This window comes from Mixophyes fleayi, chromosome 6 (genome assembly GCF_038048845.1).
Source record: "Mixophyes fleayi isolate aMixFle1 chromosome 6, aMixFle1.hap1, whole genome shotgun sequence".
Taxonomy (NCBI): domain Eukaryota; kingdom Metazoa; phylum Chordata; class Amphibia; order Anura; family Limnodynastidae; genus Mixophyes; species Mixophyes fleayi.
Window position 1 is genome coordinate 152,129,286 of NC_134407.1, and position 11,118 is coordinate 152,140,403.

Here is an 11,118-nt window from a genome sequence, read left to right on the forward strand (position 1 = left end):
GAAATATCATGAAGAGTCTTTACCAAATTCAACAGATCTACTCCTGGATTTGCAAAGACAGCTAATTGCAAATGAAATCCACAGGATAATATTTATACAGATGCCACTGTAACTCACAAGTGACCTGCCTCCTGTTTCCAGTGAAATCTTCTGCTGGATGGCCCAAGTCACTGAATAAATACGACAACAGGAAATCTGGGTTCCTGGCTGCCATTGGAGCCTTTCTAAGCAACTTGAGCTTGAAGCAGCACTGGTGAGTTTAGTTGGCCATTCGACTGTTTTCATCCTGCTGCCTGGCTGATATGATCATTTATTCAATACAATTCCCACAGAGGGACAAGAAGAAACGTGAATTTGACATGCACAGGACAATAAAATATTAATAAACACTTTATTAGTAAAATTTTAATAAGATTCCACAATTTCAGTTCCATAAACACATTGTTATTCAATTAAATAATATAGAGATAAGGTGAAAGAAGAGAAAAATTGGTGCTGCAAATTGCGTAATTTTGGCACTGCCCTATTTACTAAATACCACAATTGTGCCACACTACGGGTGGTGGAGGGGGTCAAAATTACGTGATTCCTGGGTGGGATCCAGAAGAAAGACTTGCTGTCCTGGGAGAACTACCCCGACAGAACAGGGGGGAGTTGGCAAATATGTACAATGTACCTCATGCCTCAGCGGTGTCACGAGTTCCTAGTGAATTGATTGGCTAACTATAGGTTGAGCCCACAAAATGGCTGTCTGCATTTGGCAAGAAAAGGACCAAGCACCAGGAAATCTCAGTGTAACTTAACCTAATTCAGCACACAATGGGGAACACTGGTGCACTTAGAAAAATAGATGTAACTTATAGCAGTCAGATGTTTTGCTCATTTTTTAAACCAGTGTCAGGTGACGTGATACGTTTCAGGGGCCTATAAACTTTTAAAGGGCTGCACACTACCCTTTATCTCAGTAATAAGTCAAAACAATACATTTAATCAAAGAAAGAAACACCTATGTGAAGTAACATGCCAGCAGGCATTTTAAACAAGGTCTACAAGCTAAAATAAACAAATCTTACAATAAAACAGGAAGGAGCTGGGAGCCACAGATGAAGGCTCAGAGGGCTGCATGTGGCGCTAGTGCTGCCTGTTGCCCATCACTGTTCTAAACTGTACTAGAGAAATCACAGTTATAATTTTATTGCTATGGTTTACAGCACTTTCTCCCTTTCATAAATGTCCACGGTCAAGAGGTTCAATTGTTGTTCAGACCAAACATCACAATGGGGGAAGAACTGTGATCTAAGTGACCTTGACTTTGTATGATTGCTGTTGCCAGACTGGTTGGTTTGAGTATTTCAGAACTGCTGAACTTCTGTGCTTTTCATGCACAACAATCTCTTGAATTACAGAGAATGGTGCGCAACACAAAAACATTCCAGTGAGCGTCAGTTCTGCGAGCGAAAATGCCTTATTTTAATATTTAGATCCCTTCTGCTTAATTATAATGAAGAAATGAAGGATTACACAATTGGTTTAGTGTGTGGCAGAATCTTTTGTAAAATTCATCTTTTGTAAAATCATTATAAAAATTATAATAATATAAATCATTTGCATATTAGACAATTCAAATAAACTGAGATATTACCATGTGGACTATGTTTTATAAGGGGAAAATATATAAGGATTCCTCAGTTATTGCAGCAGTAATGTCACAGAAAAGTCACTTGTGTTATGGCTGCAAGAACACCCAACACTGGAGGCTCTCCTCTACACATACACCTTTTCTACAGTCTCAGTGACATGTACTTCTTCAGTTTCTTCCACTACATCTTCAAAATAGTCCTCCATTTCTGCCGTGGCATCTTGGTACTGCTGGTATTCAGCAATCAGATCATGAATATTGCATTCTGCCTCAGTAAACTCCATCTCATCCATGCCCTCCCCTGTGTACCAGTGCAGGAAAGCTTTCCTGCGGTACATTGCTGAGAACTGCTCTGCAATGCGTCCGAAGATCTCCTGGATGGCTGTGTTGTTGCCTATAAATGTAGATGCAAACTTCAGGCCACGGGGTGGGATGTCACAAACTGCTACCTTGACATTGTTGGGAATCCATTCCACAAAGTAGGCACTGTTTTTGGACTGCACAGCCAACATCTGCTCTTCCACTTCTCTGGTGGACATCCGTCCACGGAATATGCCAGCCACTGTTAAGTAGCGGCCATGGTAAGGGTCACAAGCAGTCATCATGGTTTTGGACTCAAACATCTGCTGGGTGAGCTCAGGCACAGTGAGTGCATTATATTGCTGGCTCCTGCGAGATGTCAGAGGAGCAAATCCTGTCATGAAGAAGTGGAGACGAGGAAAGGGTACCATGTTGACTGATAGCTTCCTCAGGTCTGCATTTAGCTGTCCAGGGAAGCGTAAAGATGTGGTCACACCACTCATAGTCATGGACACCAAATGGTTGAGGTCACCGTATGTTGGGTTGGACAACTTCAGGGTGCGGAAGCAGATGTCATACAAAGCCTCATTGTCAATGCAGAATGTGTCATCTGAATTTTCTAACAGCTGGTGGATGGACAACATGGCATTGTAAGGTTCCACTACTGTGTCTGAGACCTTGGGGGAGGGCATAATGCTGAACGTGTTCATTATCCTGTCTGGATACTCCTCACGGATCTTGTTTAAAAGGAGTGTACCCATTCCAGAGCCTGTTCCTCCACCAAGAGAGTGCACCAGCTGAAAACCTTGAAGACAGTCGCAGCTTTCGCTCTCTGCTCTTACTACATCCATCACTGATTCAATCAGTTCTGCTCCTTCTGTATAGTGGCCTTTTGCCCAATTGTTGCCTGCTCCAGAATTGCCTATCACATTAGAACATATAAGATTAAGCTTTAAAATATTATAATATTAAAACATAAACAAAAACAGACCACTTTGCATGACTGCATTGAAAGTTGTAAGACACTAAACTTTTTCTGAATCTGCATCAGGTTATCTTTCTGTACATGCTATTGGTAAATGTAGAAGGTTTTGTAATTCTCCTCTTTATCTGTTCACGGTTATGTCCACATTGTCTGGTCCTGGCCATAACCTCTCTGCTGTTATGCCACTCCTCAGATCAGTGGTCGAAATGGGCCGCTATGTGCTGGTATGACATAGAGCCACTTCTCCCCAGTCATTAAATTGAGCCTGTAAAGAGAAATAGCAGTCCCAGCTGATTTAAGTAGCAGTCCATGGCAAATATGCCAGCAGCATGCCTGTGGGTTGGTTCTGCCAGGAGTGAGAAGAAAGACTGCAGATTCTCACTGCTGAGAACTGTTAACTACACGGATATGAGGAGCCAAGGGATAGTATGTTACTTCTGTGATACAATGTATCTATCTAATGGCAGTTTAGAGCAGACCAGAAATGCGATTGCTGTGAATGGGAGACAAAATACATTATTTCAGTGTATCAAGATGTCTCTGACACCAAAGTGAGATTTTAATGTAACACGACATGCTTGCAATGAAATTGTAGGAGAGTTTTGAATGGCAACAAGCAAGCAGAGCGTTAGAACTTGTGCAAAGATAGCAGTCTCTGTTCACACACTAAATGGTTCCTGTTATTTACATTATTCATGGTCACATAATCACAAATATGTGAACATGTGCACTGTTTTTAAATATTGTGCCATAGTCACGTGGTACAAATAGTATTTTTACCAAATGAACTAATAAAAATGTAAATTGTAATGCAGTGTTATATTGGACTCACAAGTGACTTAAAACAGAATACTGTTCTCCCCTTTCCTTGCACCTTATGTATTCTCTCAATAGACGTATACTATTTGTATCTCTTATAGTGATTTTATGGTAGGTCCACAGGATCCCTAAAAAACAATTCATAAACCATTCCTATAATTCTTACCAATATTGTGACAGATTTATCATCATAGTGAAAGCTAATGTCCTGTCTGATTCCATGTATATAATTTAATGTAGAGTCTGAGGTGCCATCTCTAGCATAAATATTATGTTTACAGAGTATTCATTCATGCCGTTCATTATTAAAATATTCAATCATATGTGGATATGCTAGATATGCGGTACAGACCAGTGCATCACATAAGTGTAACTGACATTTAGTTATTATATCTTGGCAACAGTAACAATTTGTGGTTGTTGAGTATTTCTAGTTTTCGCTATTTTGCAATCATTATTGCCTTAAGGGTTAATTTTCTCTGTTCAGATCATTATTAGTACATGACCACATTCTTAGTGGTAGGTAGATGACCAAGGCTTCTGAAAAGGTTCTGTGAGACAGCTACAATCTCCATCTGGTCTATTGTGGGTAAGAGGAAACAATACGAGCAGTGATAGAGAGGAGCAGGGGATAAACGGGGAGCAAGAGAAGCAGGTGGTAAGGTACAAGAGTGCTGGTGGAGAGGGAGAGATGGGGCTATCTGCACTGAAAGAGTATTATCACATGTGAATAAGATTGATAGGAAGGTTTGGGGAGGCAATAAGAGGATATGAAACAAGGACAAAACCAATGTCTTTGAGACAATGCAAGCTGGCTTAGCAATAGCTGTATAGAAGCTAGTTTAAGTCCTGCAATAGGAAAATTAATATGCATGTTTGTGTGTATAGTATATAAATATATGTATCAATGTTTCCATTAGACACATACAATTGAAAAATAGAAAGTGGGGTTAATATGCATTATACAAAAAATATTACCATGGATGAAACTGTCTGGGCGGAACAGAGGTCCAATTGTGCTGGAGCGCAAACTGTCCATGGTACCAGGTTCCAGATCCACAAGCACAGCTCTAGGAACATACTTATGGGCTATGGAAGTGAAAGAAAGCACAATATGTATACATATATACACATTCATTTCACGAGGAAGTAAAACATGAACAATATCAAACCTGTTTCTTCACTGAATGTAACGTAGCAGAAACTTACAATGAGCCTCATTGAAGTAGACGTTGATCCTCTCCAGCTGTAGTTCGGATTCTCCTTTGTAGCTTCCTCCATTATCAATCCCATGTTCATCAGTGATAACCTCCCAGAACTACAGTAAAATATAACAGCTATTGGTAAGGGATAAGAGATTCTACCGGTGTAAACCTTTACCACATATCTCAGTCACTGAAAAGTTATAGAAACATTTCTATGTCATATAATAAGTATTTAAGTAATGCAGGATAGGCTCCTATGAGTCCCAATTTTCAGATTGTTTAACAGTTTAAATCCTATACATTGGACAGCCTTGTCTCCTGGAATTCAGCAATCAGAGCACTTAAATGAACAGAGAAATGAGAACAGAAACATATTGTTTGGTCATATTCATTACCCTAAAAGAAGCTGGGGGTGACCTTAGGGACGTAGGAATGATCAGATGCTTGCTCTGCTTTTCTGCTTAAAATATGGAAACATCATTCAAATCGGTGGTAGTCAGCATATCGATGCTGACTACCCCGACACTACTTACCCCGACGTGGAGAGACCGAACAGCTCCTTCCCCGACCAGTGTGCAGAACGACTTCTGTGTATTGCGACTGGAAGTGATGGAGATCCCTTGAAGAAGGCGGCGCCAGCTGAAGACGTTACAGATAACCGTGATGCGGTCACTGGTGCTGTGTAATCATTACCCCCTTCACAGCACTGATGACCGCATTGCGGTTATCGGTGATGTCATCAGGGAACCGCCATTACTTCCAGTCACAATACACAGAAGTCGTCCTGCACGTTGCTCGGGAAGGAGCCCTTCAGTCTTTCCACGTCGGGGTAAGTAGTGTCGGAGTAATGAGTATCATTATTCTGTACCCAACCCATACAAATATCTGCTACACTTACGAACCTTTATAGTTAATGAAGAAATATTCAAAATAACTGGGTCCCTTAATAGGTAATATAATTTGACAGCTATAAGAGGCTTATTCAACTAAAATTGTAGCAGCTTATGTGACTGCTATGGACCAATATAACACAGGGTACACAGCACAGGGAGGAAAACTTGTGCTTCTGTTGGAAAACATATTGATTCGACAGGCAAAACAAAGATTTCAGCAGCTGCTAAGGACTGAACAAATGTATATACAATTTAGGCAGCCGTTTTAGATTGATAATTATGTAATTTGTACATTGGTGTAACTAGTTTTGCATGGATCAGTTCTTGGTGGGTGCTGTGCCTTTAGGAGTGGCTAGGGGTCGTTCACAACTTTACTATGGAGCGCAGTAATGTCTCTTTACACAGCTGATGAGGATGATGAAATCCCACCGACTCTGTGTTATTTACAGTTCTTGTTTCAGTTCCCTTCCCCACATACAGTTCAGGAAGAGAATGCGGTTTTCTGACAGCTTTCAGAATATAGTTAAAAAATAACACACTTGTTTAAGACTCATATCTTCATTTCCATTCACTAGACCATCCCAAATACCCCTTATCAGTCTTCCCCACAGCAGCTAGTAGCCACAGACACACCCTCATCTCCTAGAGCTATGGAAGGCCCCTGAGCGTTAATGGCAAAGTACTGTTAGACTTGTGTAGGATGGTCACATGACCAAATCAAAAGAAAATTAAGTATTGCAACAGGGCATTAGTCTACTGCCTGGCCGACCTATGTGAAATAATGTGACAAGTCTCAGTTTTTTTTTAGATAATGTAGGGCTTCCACTGTGTACCAGTAATGCAGTCCTGGCTTTTACTAATGGCTGTCTTTAAAGGATAATTCTACACAAAACTGAATTTTTAGTTTTGGGTAGAGTTCATAAAGTTAGACAATGATGCTGAGAATTATATACCTGGAATTTATTATTGCTCTCGAGGTCTGTGACGGTCCAGCGACACTCTCCTCGCTTATACTTTTGCTTGCCAGTTTCAAACAGGCAGCGTTGTTGTCAAAGCCACTCCTCCATTTATTTACCATTCATACAAATGGAAAATTCATGCACAAGGGGAGTTGACAACATGCTATCTGTTTGAAGAAACCTGGAGCGAGAACAGCATTCTTGAAATTTTATAGGCATCTTGGGATATTCGCAGGATCCAGAGGAACACCCGACCCTATCATCATCATCATCATCATCATCATCACCCGACCCTAGGTAACTTACATTTAGTTTAACTTAATGGACTGCACACACAAAAAAAAATAATCTACAATTCAGACTCCTGATGCATCTTCTTCATTAATAGTATTAGTGTTCACATGTTCCTGTAGCTCTTCCTGTGCATCCTGATCACAATAAGAAGCATTAGTGTGGGTTTCCTCCGGGTGCTCCAGTTTCCTCCCACACTCCAAAAACAAACACATACTAGTAGGGGGGGGGGGGGGGGTGTGCGTGTGCGCGTGTGTGTGTGTGTGTGTGTGTGTGTGTATAGACTGTAAGCTCCAATGGGGCAGGGACTGATGTGAATGATTTCTCTGTACAGCGCTGCGGAACTAGTGGCGCTATATAAATAAATGGTGATGATGATGATTAGTTGAGAATTACAGAGTGAATAAATGTAATGTCATGTGACGATCTAAGTTCTCCTTTTCTAAATCGCATGTGCCCGGGCAATGTGCCTGTGTAACCACTTCTTCTATTGTTTGAGGATTAGATGATTTAGTAATTGGACAACATGTTTTACTAAAACAGTCCAATCCACTACATCTTTTTAAGTACTGTTGTGCTGTAAGACCCCCAAAAATGGGTTGTATTATTAATTTGTGCAAGTTGTCATCACAAGGCTGTTGTAAACCTCTATTTTTGTATAAGTCACTGGTTTTCCTAAGAGTTATATTTATAAACAATGTAATCATTAATTGCAAACAACAGCAAAAACATTAAAATAAAATAGAATAACAATCTGAACCATAGGTTGAGAGTTTTACTCCTGGACATTCTGAGTTCTAGATGATAAAGACTTAGAACCACTGCTTTAGGGGTGCTAGGGGGAATAAACAGAGTTTCAGCAAGAATGTACTTCTAGGAATGGAGTTCCCTTGGGAAGAATTAAGGTTTACTTGACATGGTTGTTGTACAAAATATACCAATATGTCTATTAATTGCAATGATTTGCTGATCATTGAGAAATTAGTGAACTTGTAAATACAGAAAAAGAAAATGTGTACTCACTTAGATTTAACATGGTTTCTGTCCAGCTGTGTGTTCTATCTGCTACATACTTTTCTTCTATTACAAGTTTGTTTCATCCTCACAGACGTGCTCATGCATTCAAGCATTGCACAGAACCACTACACAGAAACCTAACACTTCCTAAGACTTGTGCAGTAAAAAAAAATATACACAATGCATTTTAAAAGACGAGGTGTACATTAGATCATTATGTACTAGTGGGCACTGTCTCTGGGAGTCCCAAGTTTCCAAGATATTGATATTTTTTTAATCCCTGAAAGTGTCCCCATTATGTCAAAGACTGATCAGCGTTGGTCAGTGATATACCTGTAAGACTAAAACAGCAGCTCCAAGCAACATGTTTTATGGGGGTGTGAAAATTAGCAAAAATGTAAATTAAATTAAAAAGAAAAAAAAAAAAAAGACACTTCTCTAGCGGACTTAAATATGATTATTGGGATAATATTTGTTTGTACTACTTAAATACATCTATCTATATTATAGTATGTATATGGCAGAAGCAGGCAACCTGTGGCTCACCTGCTGCTGTTGAACTGCAAATCAAATTGTGTCCTGACACTGAGGTTATGCTGCAACTTGTAGTTCCACCTAAACTGGAGAACCACAGTTTTCCAGAGTCTAGTATTTCAGGATTTAGGATGAGGCACATCCCTGACAAAACACAGAAAATAATCCACCATACACTTATTTCTTACTATGTATGATATATAATTTATTATTAATTGAAGGATGGCATTCAATTGCAACAGAGATGTAATTTAGTCATGCTGAAGGCTATATCATCCTGTGTCTGCATTGGGGCACCTGACCCTGGAAGTTAATGAGGGGTGTATTTAGAAAAGGGGTACAATTATTTTGAATACCACCTACCTTTGCTCCAATTTGGTTACCACATTGGCCTATCTGCAGATGGACAATTTCACGCATGCTGAGCTCAGCGTTGGACAGTTGTCACCTTACCGTGGATCAAAATAACAGTGACGCAGCTAAATTATCCCAGAGCTTTTATACTGGAGCTGACGTCACCAGTAGACTCTTTATCTCTCTACAACTGGGGCTGTTGTGTGACGGAAAAGAAAGAGGAGTTAAAATACAGCAATTTAGACTGTATATGGAAAATATATGGGAGAGGTCAGGAATGGCTGTTTATCTTATTTCAGGGGCCAGTATGCACCAATTAAGATGTTGATGCACTCTAGTTTATTAAGTATTAGTACTTTCTAAATTACAAGATAAACCTTGGAGATTTGTCTGAATGGTTTTGAAACAAGAGAATAAAACAACATCACTGTACAAATGTGGATTTACAACTGTTGCTGAACTATAACTCCCAGAATGCTGTCAACCACTGATTCTCATAATTAAACATTGTTCAAAAATATCAAAGTTTTAGATGTAGGCAAAATACCTAGTACAGTGAATATGAGACTTTCACAGACTGGTGAGTGTAATAGTTTTCTTACTCCGTTGCTGGACTTATCTTTCTGGGAAATGCTTAAATATTCACCCTCTCGCCACCAGATGGACTTGCAATGTAGAAAAGAGATTAGTCACAAACAGTACCTAATGGTTAAGCCACATCCCATAGCATTGTGCAGTAGCTGTCACTTCTGAGAATATAATTTACATGTTGCTCTATAGATTAATAATTTAGCCACCAAGTATTGAGGACATGACATAAGCATGTTGTGAGATTGTGAGATAGAATTCCACTTACCCCCCCCCCCCCCCCTTCATGGGATTCATGATAGTAGTTTTTTGACATTCGCCTTTTCAGTGAGGCGGTCACTAAGCACTTTACAGGCGCAGCAGAGACCCCTGTTCTTCCTTGAGTAAGTAGTCTAAACAGGAGCCCTAAGTCTGCCAGCAGGTGGAATTCTATCCCTTTCCAGCATCATGCTCTGAACATCCAGTGGGTAAAACTTTTTAAAGTACAGAGCCTACAAAAAAGATACTAAATTACATACTACCTCCATGGCATAGCTTCCGAAATTAGCATAAACTTTTACAATAATGCGCTACGTAATGTCCAGAGTAGGAACCAAGGATAGCAAATAAGGAAAGAGTGATTGGAATACAAAGCCAAGACAGAAGGGCAGCATTTCATTCTAACCCAATTTTTTTCTGATTTTTTACTGAATATCACACAAGGCTTCAGGCCTTCAAGTCTAATCCCCGAGTTCTTCACTGGGGTCTGTAATTTGGCCGAACAATTTGAGGGGTCTCATTTCTGGAATCTGAGCTGAATACTTTTTGGTCCCCAGATGTTTTAAACCCATGCATTTAGCAATGTGTATATTATTGTAAATGTAAAATAAATAAGGATTTCTAAGGACGTATGCCAACAGCAGGACTGTGTAGAACAAAGATAGGTAAACAATGTTAATTAGCATCTGGTCTGTGATCCAGGATGAGGGGGGAAGATTACTGTATTCTCTCTCACTGGGGGAGGGGTGCTCCTGAATGTCTGTTTCAGTGTGTGCTAGGAGTCTCCTCTAGAAATGTGAAGCTATACTGTGTTGAAGCTGTTATTTGGGAAATCAGATTAATGTACAGTATATTGTGTTTGAATCCTAAACTTAGATAATGCATTGTTCCCTGTGGCTAGAACTACCCCCTACTGCTACAACATTACAATGTAATGTATTTGTAATGTAAGCAAGGGGTTATGACTCCTGTTTGACTGAATGAAGAATCAGCATGCTACTGAAGGACTACAAGTGGCAGCAAGTCTAGGGTGAAACTGGTATGGTGTTGTCTCTATACCATTATGTGGTTTATGTGCCATTTGCTGTAGTGCGATTGTGTTTTAACCAATTCTGGCTTTGCCTTAATAAAATGAATGCATGCTTTTATCAGATATATGCCTGGAAAGTAGGGAGGTAGGAGCAAGGAAGCCCAGTAAACGCTAATTAGGTGTGGGCATCTTTACTGTGTAATCCTTGGTATAGCCTCTGCTGTTTGGCCACAGAAGATAGCCTGT

General features: G+C 39.9%; 1 protein-coding gene across 2 annotated transcripts; it reads right to left on the bottom strand.

Annotated features, from left to right (window-relative positions):
* Positions 1-377: 377 nt before the first annotated feature.
* Positions 378-9,133, bottom strand: TUBB1 (tubulin beta 1 class VI). 2 transcript variants are annotated; one of them, XM_075176797.1, is made up of 4 exons: positions 9,006-9,133; positions 4,953-5,061; positions 4,722-4,832; positions 378-2,861 (listed from the first exon to the last, which is right to left on the bottom strand). In XM_075176797.1, exons 1-4 carry the CDS (start codon positions 9,060-9,062, stop codon positions 1,765-1,767), a joined length of 1,374 nt encoding a protein of 457 aa, XP_075032898.1. In that variant the 5' UTR covers positions 9,063-9,133; the 3' UTR covers positions 378-1,764. The 2 variants fall into 2 exon arrangements, with proteins under 2 accessions (XP_075032898.1, XP_075032899.1); XM_075176798.1 differs by lacking the exon at positions 9,006-9,133 and adding an exon at positions 6,795-6,884.
* Positions 9,134-11,118: the final 1,985 nt, after the last annotated feature.